At 38.3% G+C, this 16,402-nt stretch overlaps 1 protein-coding gene across 1 annotated transcript in view; it reads left to right on the top strand.

Moving 5' to 3' along the window:
- Positions 1-15,385, top strand: part of IL23R (interleukin 23 receptor) — a 58,862-nt gene extending 43,477 nt beyond the window's left edge. The window contains exons 7-10 of the mRNA XM_049617043.1: positions 4,249-4,338; positions 6,988-7,093; positions 8,031-8,121; positions 11,673-15,385. Of these exons, the coding sequence (XP_049473000.1) occupies positions 4,249-4,338; positions 6,988-7,093; positions 8,031-8,121; positions 11,673-12,326 (941 nt within the window). The 3' untranslated portion in view covers positions 12,327-15,385. The remainder of the gene's footprint in view (positions 1-4,248; positions 4,339-6,987; positions 7,094-8,030; positions 8,122-11,672) is intronic.
- The last annotated feature ends 1,017 nt before the right edge of the window (positions 15,386-16,402 follow it).

Below are 16,402 nucleotides of genomic sequence, written 5' to 3'. Positions count from 1 at the left end.
CCAACCCTAGAACTAAACTGGCCTGGGAAGACAGCACATAAACACCATTGAACAGCTAAGATTGTTAGAAGAAGGAGATTAGAAAGAACACAAAAGGAGATGTTTATGTTAAGAAAAACCATTTGAAAAACATACCCTTGGTCTCTTTTAATAGGTCTCCTCTTGTATCTAGAGCCTACTGAAAAAAAAAAAAAAGTCTATAAACGTCCCTGTGTCAGCTCTGGTCAAAACCTTTAAGATGTAGGCGTTGGGTAGTGTGGCTTTGACACCATGATTGGCAAAGGCAAAAGTAAATAAAGAACACTTATAAATGTCCATACTTATTAATTGATTACTATTAATCTATTAGTAATTCCACTAATAGAAATCTAGACTTAGTAAATAAGCAGAGATATGGAAAAAAGATTTATGTATAATGATATTTATCCAAAAACTAATTATAATAGTAAGAATTTTGAGACAATCTCAAAGCCCAATAACAGCAATAGCTAATGCTTATTAAGGTTTTAATTAGTGTAAAGCATAGTACCAAGTACTTGATATGAACTATCCCATTAGACCTCAGGGGTGAAGTACTATGTTATTATCCAGTTTTACAAATGAAGAAACTGGTCAGAGAGGGGTTCAGCAACTTACCCAGAGCCATGCAACTCCTGGAGCCAGGATTTGAATTTTGTCTGAATCCAAAGACGGTGTTTGAAACCACCAAGCTATACAGTTTCTCAATAGGGGGACGATTGAATACCGTACAAACATGATGAAATATTAAATTGCTATGACAGTTTTGAACAATTTTTAATAAAAAGAGGAAATGTTCATGACACAATATTGAAAGAAAAGAAAAAACAAGACACGATATTTAGATCATAAAGAGAATGATATCCACTAGGGTACAGATATACACAAAAGACTGTTAACAAATACATTAAAAAAGTGATTGCTTCTAGTTTGTGAACAAGTATAAAATTGCACTTTCTTCTCCATACTCTTTTATACTTTTCAAGCACCCTACAATTAGCGTGCCTTGCTTGTATAATCAAAGAAAATAGCTGGCTTTCACATGGAAGTTACCATAGGATGGAAGATTCTAGGGTCAGTGCTAAGTGGGTCAGGCCAACCACAGCCCATTGTGGTATGGGATGGAGTCCTACAAGGCCAGGCAGTTCTCATACACTGTGGCCAGCCCCTGGAGGAGCAGTGGCTAGGTCTCAGCATGGGAGAAGCTGTTTGCAGGACCAACTCACCTGCCCCACCCAGAGCCATCCTGCTGCAGAAGTGAGGTTCTTAATTAACAGAGCCAGTGACCAGCACAGACCACATGTCAGGACTGGATGGGAATTTTCACTCTTTGACCTCTACCTAGGTGACTTTGGGCAAGTCATCTATCCTTTTTACTACGCCTCTGTGTCCTCATCCATGAAACGAGGACAACAGTATTTTCTAACTGTTTTGGTTGTTGTAAGGATTAAATGACAGAAAACATGTAAAATCTAGTACATTACCTTGAGCATAATCAGTACTCAATGAGTGGTCACTTAAAAAGAATAATAAAACACACTAGGCAGACATAGAGGGAAAAGACTGAGGAGTCAGATTTGGTATCATCCCTCAGAAACAGATAAAATACATTATTACTAAAACCAAGCACTTTTGAGATTTGATACAAATAGTCTAGCATCTGATGGGCCACAGAATGTAGTTATGTTATGTGCTTCAAGTTCTTTTCCAAGAATAGGAAACTACATTTTTTTTGTTTAAAACTACTCTAAACTCCTTCTAATTTTCATTTAAACACACTGTCTTCAGCAAGACTAATTCTAAAGTCCAATACCAGTGTGTATAAGTTATATAAAAACTCTTACCAAATTAGAGATAAAGTGAGTTTCTGAGTATACCCAGGTATGTGTGGTGAGAAAAACAAGCAGAGACAGAATTGTCTCATTATGGACCTAGCACCACAGATATTAAATTAATAATGAAAATATCATGAGATTTTTCTAGCACATTTGGTAATGCTCTGATGATTAGAGCTGATAGAAACAATGTTTTTCAGTTATAAAGGTTCTGTGTGTGTGTACATCATTCTGTTTGTGAACCCTTTTCTGTGTTAAATACTTGGAAATTATTTGAAATACTTGAAATACTGCTGGCAAAAGGATCAAGGGGATAGGATTAGGGATGGTTATTTTTCTCTCTCTTTTATTCTTCCTCTTAATTTTTTTTTCTCTATTAAGGTTACTGCTCTCATACTGATTAATATTAAGTACAATTTAAAAAGAAATGACCCAGCCACTTGGTGTCAGTATACCATGAAGAATATAGTCCAGTATGGATGGCTTCATTTCAGTCCTGTGCTTAAACATTTTGTCATTGGCTTGATTTCTTCTCTGACAATCTTATTTATAAATTGTCTCACTTCAGATATTTGATTCCTTGTGAAATTACCCTCTGATAATTATTTTAAATGTCATTTTAAATGACTTTAATCTAATTTAAATGAATGCATCTGGTTGATTTGCAACTCTGATAACAAAAAGGCCCTAAAGGATGATTGTGTTTATTTTATTAGGGCTAATAAAGCCCTAGTTAGATATAAACATTATTTTTATGTGATACAAATTAATAACTGAAGTTTCATTGCTAAATAACTACCTGTAGTTTATACAGCAGAATTAAATTAACCTGCATTAAAAACCAACAGCAGCACATATTACTTTTAAATAAAAATGCTACTTTTAAAATAACGTAAGTGAAAACAAAAATAATCTAGCAACATATGCTACAAACCCGTGATCTTGCCAAATTGAAAATTGTGTTACATTTTAATGTAATATTTTTAGTCTTAAAATTTCAAAATAATGTAGATGCAGAGTCCTACTTGGGCTCCCTGGGAATGAACATAGCCTACAAAATACTAATTTTGATGAATAAATCTGGCTGGTGACCACTGGGGCATAACCTTTCTCCCTCGGAGTCTGATGGAACCACATACTTGGGAACAAAAGAGACTTAGTGAAGCACTGAGAAACCAGAAAGAATTTCTGATTTGTTACAATTCACTGTTGCAACATTTTCCTCTTGCTATAGAGAAGACAGAATAAAAACACAGAAAAGTACTTTTGGCTCTTCTGATGTTTTCACCTTCTAGAATTCACTACCCATTGTTCTTAGAAAACTACTGAGCCTGTACCTGCACCCAGATTGACCTTTTTCAAAAATTTCCAAAGACCATAGGAACCTTTTTATTGAAACTCCATGATATTTTTTCTCAAAGAGAGTTGTCTGGGCCACATAGCTTGTTATACAAGCCTGTGATATCACGGTGGCAGTTAAGCCTGCCTCAAGTTGTGATTTCTCCCAGGCCCCACAAGTAATTCCTCAAAAGGAAGAATTTGAACACTGAAGTCAGAATAATTGAATACATAGGGCTTGAGGCACCCTTGGGAATCCAGGGCTTAGAACCATTTTCAGGAATGTCTTCTGTCAGTTAGCAGAATAGTGTCCTTGAAGTCACCTCTGGCAGCTTTTAATTGTCAGGAGAAAGGAGCCGGGTAAGAAAGCTCCAGGACTGCTTTGAGTCCAGACTGAAAGCAGGTTAGCTGCCAAGGCTGTTCACCACACCCTGGTCAGAAACTCTCATTAGCCGTGACCTGACAGTCTTTATGACTAGACAGGGCTGGCCAGGATCTTTGCCAGTGGGAAAGGAGCAGAGGGAAGTCATTAATAGCATTCCACCCCTGTGTTATAACCTCAAAGTGTCTGCTAATCAAAAATGAGCTTCTTATATGGAGCCAAGATAGTGTTCACCAACAGCATCTCAAAGATTGTGCAAAGGCAAGAGTGACACATCTTGGAGGCTCTTAAGGAAACTTAAAATTTATTGCATCATCTTTGGAAGGAATCAAGGAGAGACCAGTTATTGTGTTTTTTGTTTTTTGTTTTTGTCAGTGAATTAAATAAAGCTCCTTGGTATTTTTTGCCTAGAAGCCTCACAAAATTAGAGGATATACCTTGAGGTTTTATAAACTCAAGTTAGTTTTCATTGTCCTTTCAGTGTTTAGGATTTGACCAATTAAATTAAAAGGAGGGAAAAAGACACACATACTGAAAAGCCTTTGTTTTTATTCCACTTACAAGCCTATTAAAGTTTACTTTAATCATCTCCAAACAAGTGAAAATGGGTAATTCAGGAACTGAATAACCTGAATGCAAATGTAAGAAGTTCACTCTGTTTTCTTTTTGTTTAAGTCCCCCAGGTCACACTGAAATCATTCCAACATGATACTCAGAATTCTGGGCTTCTAATTGCTTCCATCTTTAAAGGACACATTACCACTGGTAAGAAAATACTACTTAGGTTTTTTGAGTAGTCTTTACCAATCATTCATTTGAACCCTTCAACTGAAAAATCATGTGCCAGGCATAAATTTCTTGAGAATAAGATATGCCATGAGCTTTCTGTATGGAAATTATCAATAAAGATCCAGGTAAAACTGAATTTAAGCAACGGTTTAGGTGGAATTTGCCAGCTTCTGCTATGGGTTGGATACATTTTCATTTCAATAGGTGCTGCGGCTCAAGACCCCAAAACTCCTAAAAAAAAAACAACAACAACGTAATTTGAATGTCTACCATGTGGTAGTTGGTTGTATACATTTGTTCAGTTTTCAAAACAACCAGGTAAGATAAGTGTTATGTATCTATTTTATAGATGGGAAAACTGGAGCTCAGAGAGGCTGAGGAACTTGTCCAGGTTCACACTAAGTGACAGATCAAAATTCAAATCCTGTTTTTCAAATCCTGAAGCCTGTACTCTTTCTTTTGTACAAACTAGCTCCTGTTTTGTTAGTGTGATTCAATATTTTCCATTGATGAGCTTACCTAAATGTTTTAGGCGTTAAAAAATTATGACATCAGGTATGTGTAATGGACAAATATAACTCTAAATAGAAATTTCAAATTAAAAAACTTTAGGCATAACTATTTCATCACTGACCACTGGTAGACCACTTATCTCCCTGCATAGAAATCTGGCAGGAATAAGGGCACCTGGGTGGCTCAGTCAGTTAAGCCTCTGACTTTGGCTCAGGTCATGATCTCATAGTTTGTGAGTTTGAGCCCTGTGTCGGACTCTGTGCTGACAGCTCAGACCCTGGAGCCTGTTTTGGATTCTGTGTCTCCCTTCCTTTCTGCCCCTCCCCTGCTCACTCTGTCTCTCAACAAATGAATAAATATTTTTTAAAAATTAAAAAAAAACGAAATCTGGCAGGTATAGTACCAGAATTTTTGCAGGTTACATTGACAGTCTTTGGACTTCCATTCATTTGTTTCACAAATATTCATTAAGTAACTACTGTGTGCCAGGCACTGTACTGGATGGGAAATCAGCAGTGAAAAAAATGAACAAAGCCCCTGTCTTCATGGAGCTTCCATTTTAGACAGTTGAGGAGAAAAACAAAGAGGAAAACAACAAGAAAAGAGTCAGGTGGCAGTTAAGTATTATAAAGAAACATGAAGCAAGGTGAGGCCACTCTGAATTTAAACATGCAAATCAATGAGCCAAGTGTTTTGGCTCAGTACATATCCTTAATTACAGATGCCTCCCCAGGCCTGCCCCTTGATATTTCTGTGGGAACTGGGGAGGTCAGGAGCTCATGGCAGCCCTATTAAGATAGGTGTTATAGTCTCTATTTTCCAGAAGAAGAAATTTGAGTTTCAGCAGGCTCATAATTATGCCCTGAGGTTACAGGGCTGGTAAGGGCAGAGCCCAATTTGAACCCAGGTATCTCCAGTTGTCTCTTGATCACTCTGCTCTATCCTTAGACCCCTATGCCTGGCTGCCTGGCCCCATGTTATTAGGGGATTCTCTAGTCTTTCCCAGGCACTAACCCCCAAGGGTATGTGGCACCCACTACCTCCCATTAGTTGTGTGAAATCTTCAGCAATAGAATTCTAGTCCTAGGAAAACATTAATTCCGTATCCCCCTAGAACTTTGGAGCAAGCTAAGCTACACTGGCCCAACCCCTGAACACCAGTTGGTTTAAGGACAGGGGCCAGATAGCCTGGAGACCCCTAAGTGTATGGCAGGTGCAGCTGGAAAATAACGAGGGCAGGGCCAGTGAAGTGTCTGCCACATGGTAAGTATCTGATAAATATTTGCCAAATGGAGTGAGGAAGTGGGGAAGGAGAGTGGAAAGGAGGCCAAAAACCCATCATCACTCAGAACAAACTCCACTGTGGCAGACAAGCCTCAATTATAGTCTGTATTTGAAAATTGAAAATAGGATTTTTTTTCATGTACTAGGGAGAAAATGTGACGAGCCTAGTAGGTAACATGTGTTGAATATATCATAATTATTTAAGGATTTGGGGTGATTAATTAAGCTTCAAAATGTAAGGAAAGCATTGCTTTTAAAATAAAATATGAGTGCAAGATATATATCAATTTGCATTTCTTATATATTGTTTTAGGTTGTTTCTGTTTCTCAGCAGAAAAAACTCATGAACAATAAATTTTGAAGAATGGTGACAAGTTGTACATTAACTTCTTTCTTGCTCAAAATTTTAAAAAGAAAACCCAAAAAACCTCAGCTGTGATTGTGGCTACCTTTAGACTCTGTTACCAGCAACTGGGAATTCTTACTTGTGTCAGACAAAACAAATGAGATTCATCATTAAACCCTTTTATATAAAATATGCATGCACAAGCTCAGAAAAGTGTCTAATGCTGACCACAATTGCCAGAGATGCACTTCTAGAAACCCACTGGTACCAGATACATGCAGCCCAATTTTCTCAAATAAAAGATATTGTGCAGTTTGGAAGGGCTGTCACTGTACACACAGCCTAAGGGAAAGGTTAATTTTGTTCTCCCCTTCCTTTTTTTCCTTTGAGATCAATGACTTTTGCTTGGCACAGAGAGAACAATGATTCAGACATCCCATGGACACTAATGCTTAGCTAAAATTATTTTTCTCTCCTTTCAGACAACAGGCAACAAGACATTGGATTTTTATTGGGAATGATCTTCTTTGCTGTCATGTTGTCGATTCTTTCTTTGATTGGGATATTTAACAGATCTCTCCGAACTGGGTATGTTTTCGTAGAATTTCTGTTTTCTAATTTATACCAAACCTAGTCAATTCAGTTATTTACTAGGAAAACCCATCAACATTTTTAATCAGAGAAAGACAAAAATAAAATGAGCAGTGTTTGATGATTACCGACCCATGCCAAACTCTTTACACATGTCATTGGTTTAATCCTCACAATGACCCTGCTGGAAACCAGATCATTTCCTTTAGGCTTCCAGAGGTTACGTGGTCAGCCCAAGGTCACTGAGCACTAACCCAGGAGCCCAGAACCGGCTGATATCACAAGTCATGTTTTCTCCTTCACTACACAGCCTGCTCACAGTGCCCCCAAGTTTATCTACAGTGCCTGGATTCTTTCTTTCTTTCTTTTTTTTTTTTTTTTCAAATGTTTATTTTGAGAGAAAGAGAGAGAGGGAGAGAGAGAGAAGGAGAGAGAGAGAGGGAGAGCATGAGTGGGGGAGGAGCAGAGAGAGAGGGAGAGAGAGAGTCCCCAGCACGCCCTGCCCTGCCAGTGCAGAGCCCAACACAGGGTTCAATCCCAGGCACCGTGAGACCATGACCTGAGACTTAACCAAGAGTCAGACACTCAACTGGCTGAGCCACCTAGGCACCCCTGCTTTGCCATATTTAACGTGCGTACAGTTTTACTTCCATGGTGCCTCTCCCACTTACCTTGAATCTAGTGTGAGTGTTTCAAAATGTTCTGCCTCATTAGAGAAAAGCAGAGCAATAGAGAGAGGAGGAAAATCTGAAAAGACATTGAAGCAACTTCCCACTTAACTTTCTAAAGTAAGAGATGGAAATCTGCATCAGGAAGTTTAATCTTTATTATGCATTTCCCTCCCATTCCAGTTGATTTCCTCATCTCCTATGTGATTGCCTGAATCAATCCTAAAGTAAAATGCTTCTTCTAATGTGTGATATTTGTTTCCTAGAATTAAAAGAAGAATCTTATTGCTAATACCAAAGTGGCTTCATGAAGATATTCCTAATATAGAAAACAGTAGTATCGTAAAAATGCTACAGGTAACCAAACACCATCAAATAAAAAGTGGCAGCTAAGACCAAAAGAGCAATCCAACAATTAGAGTAGAATTTCTGTTCAAATAAATAAATGTGTGTACATTTTAGCATAATTGTATAAACACATGTCAAAACAGAATTATACATATTTCAAATTATACTTAAGAGATAAGGGAATAAAGTTAAGGGAAGGAAAGAGAGAAGGAAGAAAGAAACAATGCTATTCAAAAGAGAAAAGTAAAGAGGAAGCTTGTGGGCCAAGTGTCAGTCACGTGATGGCCAAAAGCTGATGGCTGACTTCAGCGACAGGAGGAGTGCAGAAAATCTCAATAAAATGAGGCTTAAAGACACAAAGGGGCTTCTGTTTTACATGAGCCTGGAGAAGCAGGTGAGATCTGCTTTACTGCTGAAGCTCAATGGATTTGAGAAAATAAATGTGAGAGGAAAATAAATATGATGGTCTCCCAGGGGTGAGGCCAAGTTTCTATCTCAAAAAGAATAGAAGGGTGTGCTGGGAAGACCCTGAGGTAATAGGGGACTATGCTAATTATGGAGGAACTGCTGATTCTGGAGAAGGGGAAAGGTTCTGCTATATGTGCTCCTTCTATTTTTTGGCATCCCAGTTTCATCATTAAGGGGCTCCAAACCCAGTAAATGGGACAGACACATCATCCAAGCACGGCCTTGCAGTGATATAGTACAGTGACAGAAATGAAACTAAACATGACAGGGGTATAGAGGAAGCATACGAAAGATGAGAAGGAGTCACTTAGGAGAAACAGAAAACATTCAAAATAGAGAGGGCAGCATGAGCAAAAGCACAGAGGTGAGAAGCACATGTTTCAATGAAGTGTTGCTTTATTGAAAGGCTTGATGTGAGGAGTGGGTGGTGTACTGCAGGAATGGTGAGTAGGATCAGATCATAGAACTCAGACTTCATTCTGTTGACAAGGATGTTCAAACTTGTTTAAAAAATTTAATTTTAGCTTAGAAACCTTTTGTTCAAAAGATGTGAGGAAAACAAGAATTTATAAAACAAATAAAAGTGGCTTTGTTTGGAGCTCTGATGAGCCCATTAATCAACTCCTTAGCCAACCCCAGAGATGTCCCTAAGATAGTAGTTCTCAGCCTTGGTGGCATATTGGAATCTTGATGTCTGGGCCACATTCCAAGATCTCTTGGGGTGGGAGGGCATGGGGAGACCCAGGCATCAGTATTGTTGAAAGCTTCCACAGTGATTCCACTATGCATCTGAGGTTGAGAACACTGTTAGGGATTGAAAACTGCTAAAGACAATGAGGAGTCACTAAGAGCTTTTCCATTGGAATAGACAAGGTCCTAGGAGAGAGGCAGAGGAGGGTCAGAGAAAAAGCATCATGTGGTGTGAGCAAAGTGTCAAGAAGCAAGGAACCATGGGGCTGACTACTTTTTAGAGGATATATAACATAAAAAGTGAAATGAGTCCATGGAATTTGATGAGAGGGAAGTCACTGGTGAGTTGAGAAGTGATTAGTAAGTGAGGAAGTGGAGGCTGAGAATGAAGACATTCTTCTAAAGGGAAGTAGAGAAAGGGGCTATGCTGACATAAGGTCAGCTCTCACATCTAGTACAATGAATGAACAACAGTAGCTTCAGAGGGGCATGAATCAGAAGTGTGTTTATACTAAATTAGTTAGGCTTAAGAGGGACTACTACAGAGAAAGAGGGAATATTGATCCAACAAGACTATAAAGAAGAGGGGAGGGGATGTTCTAAAGGGATGAGGTGAAAAGGTTCACTTTGGGCTGAAGGAGGGATTCCTGTCTCTGTATACTTGAAGGAGAGAAAGGGTTTGCATGTGGCTGAGTTTGAAGACTATAGTGTTACCTGCTAATAGTGAAGGGGTGATCTAGAACGACTAAACCCACACATATAATGAAGTACATAGGTAACAAGTCACTGAAGGACAAGCATATATCCACCAAACTACAGACAATAAACACTATAATCTTAATATTCTTTCCACCTGGTAGTTCTATCTTGTTCCCCCACTAATTATTATCCTAGGGAATTAGGGATTTTCTGTGACCCAGAGAACTGTCCTTGACCTTGTTGTGGTCAGATCCTCTTCTTCCTTTATCGTCCTCACTCTGGAATGGTCTTCCACATTGTTGCTCCTCTGTGTCCTTTACTGTGGTCTGACTCCCACCCATTTCACTCAGTTGCCAGCCTGAAGTGCAGAAAATGCCTCCTTCTTTGGAACACAGCTACCTTGTATTCTTCATTTCTTACAGCATGTCTAGTTTCTTTGACTTCATCTGACTTTTGACTACGTGTTTGCCCTTTCCAACCCAAAACTGGTAAGCTCCCTAAGGAGGTTGAGCCTGAAGGAAATTTGAATGACACTTCATGCTGCTTTGTTCAAGGTCTTCCTTTTTGCTAAACTTCCTGCCCATTCTGGGCTCCTGGTATTAGAAGCAAACCTTCAGATGAAGTTTTGTTTTCTGCCAACAGACTAAAAGGTGGTATTTTGGTCAGCTCAGACTACTATAACAGAATAACTACTATAACAGAATAGACTGGGTGACTTAAACAACAAACATTTATTTCTTGCAGTCCTGGAGGCTGGTTAAGTCCAAGATTAGGATACTAGCAGGTTGAATTCCTGGTGAGATCTCCCTTACAGATGGCCAGCATCTTGCTGTATCCTCTCATGGCAGAAGGAGAGATCACAGTCTCATGTATCTTCTTATAAGGGCACTAATTATATTCACAAGAGTTCCACCCTCATGACCTAATTACCCGCCAAAGGTCTCACCTCTTAATATCATCACACTGGAGATTAGGGCTTCAACATATGAATTTTGGAGGGACACAAACATTTCAGCCCATAGCAACTGGCTATAATTTTATAATTTTATAACTGGCTATAATTTGTTGGATGGGAGTTATTTGCCTTGGGAAGTCAGCCATCAGCTGCAAGGCCTCAAGTCATTTTCTTACCCAGAAGAGTCATTAGGCTTTTATATCAATAAAAACCTTCTTCACTGATCCACCTGTTCATGTCTGAATTGTATAGCTTTATACAATTATACCCCTTTATAACCCCAGCACAAAATATTTATTACTACTTTATTCAAAAATCAGAAACAAAACAGGATTCTTCTACCTTCCTTTTATTTAAGCAATGAGATATTTTCTTGTAGTAAGGCTCCATGATATTAAGAAATATTCCAACACATTAAACTTCCAAACTTTAAAAGGCACTGAAATAATATGCAAGTTAATATGCAAGACACATCATTCTCTTTAAAAATTTTAAGCCAAGACATGTGCTTAAAACAGCTTATCTCTATTATTCCTTTCCTTCAGTCTCCTCATCGGAGAATTTAATAAAGATCTGGAATTGAGCAGGATAACAAAAGGAGGAAATTGTATGGGAAGAGAAACAATATCAGAAGAGGGAGGGGAAAAGCAAAGCCAAGGGAAAGCAGAATTCCAGTTCTTCTTTAATTACCCAGTTAGCCCCTTTAAATGTCTTTTGTAAAATTAAACAAAAAAATCTTTCTTCCTAGGAAAAAAGTGAATTTACAGATAATAATTCCAGCGAACAGGTCCTATATGTTGATCCAGTGGTTACAGAGATAGAAATCTTTCTCCCAGAAGAACACAAACCCACAGACTATAAGATGGAAAAGAATACAGAATCCCTAGAGACCAGAGACGGCCTGCAAAAGTCACTACTCACCAACACTACAGTTGTATATATTCCTGGCCTCAGCCCTGGGTATAAACCCCAGATTTCAACTTTTCTCACTGGGGGAAACCATCTCAGCAAAAATGATGAAACAGCTTCCTCAACTCTCAAACCACCAGCTGATTCCATAGACCTGGGGAAAAATGCCATGTTTAAAAAATATCCTGATTTTGCTTTCCCTGTCTCAAGTATGAATTCGCTAAGCAACACACTATTTCTTGAAGAATTAAGCCTTATTCTGAATCAAGGAGAATGCAGTCCTCTGGACACGCAAAACTCAGTAGAGGGAGAAACTACCATGCTTTTGGAAAATGTTTCACCCAATGAAACTCTTCCAGAACAGACTCTGTTGCCTGATGAATTCGTCTCCTGTTTGGGGATCATGAATGAGGAGTTGCCATCCATTAACTCTTATTTTCCACAAAATATTTTGGAAAACCACTTCAATACAATTTCACTCTTGGAAAAGTAGAGCTGCATAGTCAAAGTTAATATGGGAAAGCTGTCTTGCAATCTAAAGTTGGATCTCCTCCTCAATATAAATTTAATTCTGCCCTATTTTTCAAAGTTAGAGAATTAAGATCCAAAGATGGAACATACTTCATACTCACAAAAGGAGCACCAATATTAGGTACACCTTCAAAAAGTATCAACTAAATCCTTTTTATTTTCCTCATTGCAAGGCACAGAACGGATCTCTCCATTACAAGAAAGTTAAATAGTAGAAGATATGTGGCAGTGAAATAAATGTTGAAAATACTTCTTAAAAATTGAGATGTCAATGTTTGTTTGCAAGGGAGAAGAAAGTTTAATTTTCATTTTATGGCTTAAAATTTTCTTGAGTAGACAAAAACATAGTCCCCAACAACAAGATAGAAACAAGAATAGAAACAGAGAAGAAATTAATTAGCATGTTTGTTGTATTGTTTCTACTACTTTCCATTCAGGTAGTAGGGATTTGATCTTTCCTTATTTTGATTTTGGACTAATCAGGTTATAAAACAATGAAGTGAGGACATCATGAAACTGCTGTCTTCATTCAAGTTAAGAGTGATGCATTATTGTCCTGTGGTGTAGTTGGTATATTAATTACACTCTGATACAACTGAAATAGCAGATGCAATATCAGCAAGGTGTAATTATTTCTTTTCTGATCAACTATGCATTAGATGATGTTGAAATTTGGGGATTCAGAGAAAACGGTCAAGAAAGAATTCTGAAACATCTTTGGTGCAAAAATGTGGTTTTATTAAAGCACAGGGACAGGACCCATGGGCAGAAAGAGCTGCACTGCAGTTGTGACGGATGACTGATTGTATACCTTCAAGTTGGGAGGGGGTTAGGGATAGGGTAAGCCTCTAAGGAATTTTGGAAGCAAGGTTTCCAGGACCTTGAGGGAGCTAGCTCTTGTTGGGAAAAGGTCATTTATTACTGTCTAGTAAAATCTCGGTCATGAGACCCTTCAGATGTATATTAGTGGGCCATATGCCTGGAGGATGACTGCTAACGTATATCTAGGGGGGGTGGACATAAAGGAAGTTTCCAAAGGAATTTCTGTATGTTTGAAGTAAACTCATAGGATCCTGGAAGTCGGGATAATGTTAAGCTAAGATTGCCTTTTGGCCTTAGCAAAATATTAACATCTAGGCTGTTGAGTTCCTAGAGGAAGGTCACTCTGCCTATCTCAAGGACTTGTCAATGGGCTGTAAGTTTTAAGAAAACTTAACTATTTTCTTTGCCTTTGTTCCCCACATAATTAGATATATGTCAGAAAAATATTGTTAAAACAGATATTTGTCCAAATCTGGGATGGCAATATTTGCCAAACATGCCATCGTCCCATATCCATATCTCCTGTAGACATCCTAACTGAGCACCACACACCTTTCTGCTAAGCCCTAAGGTGACCTCAGAATCCTCTCAACACAGTGCTTCTGATGGCTACACTCAATAAGGTATGGGACTAGAGATGAACTTTATCTGACAACCAGGTCAATACTGAAAGACAGGTGATCTTAAAATATGAGATGTGTGTTTTAGCTGAGAGATGGTACTCAGCAGACTTCTCTATTCTGATTAATTTTTATGGTCCAGGGAAAAAATTTTCTAATGAGCAGAATACTTTGAAAATAGGGTAGATTACCCACTGAATTTCTCTTTTCTAATCAGTTTCAACAGTAATAATTTATTATTCAGATTAGTTTATTACAACAAATTGAGCAGTTAATGAAAAAAGGACCTACTGTGTGTTTAGCACATGGACAACCTATTTCATTTTCTTTTAGCTTTTTTTCTTTTCAAAATAAAAAACAAACAAACAAACCTAAAAGCAGTTTTATTGTTGTTATGCGTCCCCATGAGGAAGATGACCACATACCCTGGTTTATTCTGATTTATGGTCTGCTGCCCCAGTGCTAATTATGACCAGTGTACCCTTTCACTCTTAGAAGCATCCCATTTGGATGATAAATCATATGGCCATTCTATCTATGAAAACTATTTAATATCCAGCATATAAGCAATTTGTCACGATTCACTTCTTTTTTTGTATTGACAATCTTTCTTATTTTATTTAGTATCATTTATTAAAGCCATTTTGCTCCAAAATGGAACATTACTATTCACACTGTAAAAAACCTATCCCTTGCTATGAATTTTTCTGTTTATCCTAAAGTATGTATATATTTGTTGTACTTTACATATTCTGAAAGGAGCGTGTTTTAAACCACTAATGAAATGCTAATATTAAATTTCTTGACTTGTAACTGACCATATGCCTTTCCTTTATTCTTCTTTGAAGGGAGAATATAATGAAGAAAAAAGGCAGGTAGTATTTGGGATAGAGATAACAAAAGACTGAGACAAATCCCTGATGTTTATCGATATGATAAAGACATCTATTAACATATGATGAGTATTTTCATAGTGTATTTCAGTATAATTGTAATTGGTCACACATCAAAAAATCTTTTGTCAAGCTGAAAGGATTGCAGCACTATTTGATCTGTGTATGCTTCCATTTCAGTGAGTGTCTCCTTTAGAACTTCTTGTCCCCTGGAGTGTGAAGGAGGCTGTTTTCTCTTTCCAGGGTATCTTTTCCACACCCACATCACTATTCAGCACAGAGAAGATACTTCTTGTTCCATCTTTGCCTTTAGTCATTGTTGGTCCCAACAGACTAAAAACTGAGGCTATACCTATGATGGAGGCAATGTGCCTGCCACTGCCCCAACTCAAGGAAAATTTTAATGGTTTTATCATAATGCAACCTTGGTAAGTGAGCAAGGGTTTTCTTCCAATGGTGCTTTTATTCAACAAGTGTTTACTAAAGTATCGAATGCCCCTACAATGTGCAGGGCACTTTGACCAATACAGACGTTAACAAAACAAGCCAAGTCCCTGCATCCTTGGGACTTATAGTCTAGGGGGAAAAAACCAGACAATATATGCCCTTTGAGGATCTTACATTTTTTGGGAAGAGGATAACAGTAGGGCTGGAGTCTTGGTCTCTTGTACAAGTTGCCCCTAACCCAAAGCCCCACCACCTCCCCTTTCTTAGCCAGAATCTTCTGTAGATTTTTGGGGGCAAGTGTATCTTTTTATCTTTCCATCTAGCCCTTGGGCTTATTATCAACTTTCTTTCTCTGAGTCTACAATGTTTGTTAATTTGTTGCTTCCTAAATGGAGACGCCATGCTTATTAGTATGGGTGAAGGAGGAGGAAGAAGAGAGAAAGAGGCAGAAAAAAGTCCCTCAAGATACCATTGGAAGGGAAGAAGGGGAGAGAAATACAAAATAAAGCAGATTAATCCTCAGTGATGCTGAAGCAAGATGGAACACCAGTTCCAGTCAATACTAAAGCTGATTAAGGGACATCCAATTTCCCCTGCTCTAGTATCCTCCTCACACCCTACCTCCCTTTTCTTTTCTATTTCTTTTAATATTTATTTATATTTGAGAGAGAGGGAGAGAGAGAGAGAGAGAGAGAGAGAGAGAGAGAGAGAATGAGAATGACCAGGGGAGAGGCAGAGCAAGAGAGGGAGACACTGAATCTAAAGCAGGCTCCAGGCTCCAAGCTGTCAGCACAGAGCCTAACTCGGGGCTCAAATCCACGAGCTGTAAGAGCATGACCTGAGGTGAAACTGGACACTTAACTGATTGAACCACCCAGGTGTCCTACCTACCTCCCTTTTCTTATACAGAAACAATAAAGGCGGGGGGGAGGGGGTACAGATGAAGTACAATTTGGGGGTGTTTTCTTGGTTTATGTGTGTTTTATCATTTTTTTTAAATTAGGAATTTGTCTTTACCAGAGTTAGATATAAAATTGATGATATAAAAAGGCTTATGAGTTTTAGCATGTGATTCTCATATAGTGTGGGTTGCTGTTTGCCCTCCTGGTTCCATCAGAGGGTTTTCCCACCTTTTTTTCTTTTCTTATATTTCAAGCCATCCTCCCTTTGACACAGAGGCAGCACATGACTTTGGCATAGAGCAGAGGTTTTCAAAAATACATTTTAGCAACTGATCCCCTTTCTCCAGATGAAAT

Source organism: Panthera uncia, assembly GCF_023721935.1.
Source record: "Panthera uncia isolate 11264 chromosome C1 unlocalized genomic scaffold, Puncia_PCG_1.0 HiC_scaffold_4, whole genome shotgun sequence".
In the NCBI taxonomy this organism is placed as follows: Eukaryota; Metazoa; Chordata; class Mammalia; order Carnivora; family Felidae; genus Panthera; species Panthera uncia.
The sequence above is the reverse complement of the archived record's forward strand: the minus strand, read 5'-3'. Positions and strand labels throughout refer to the sequence as shown.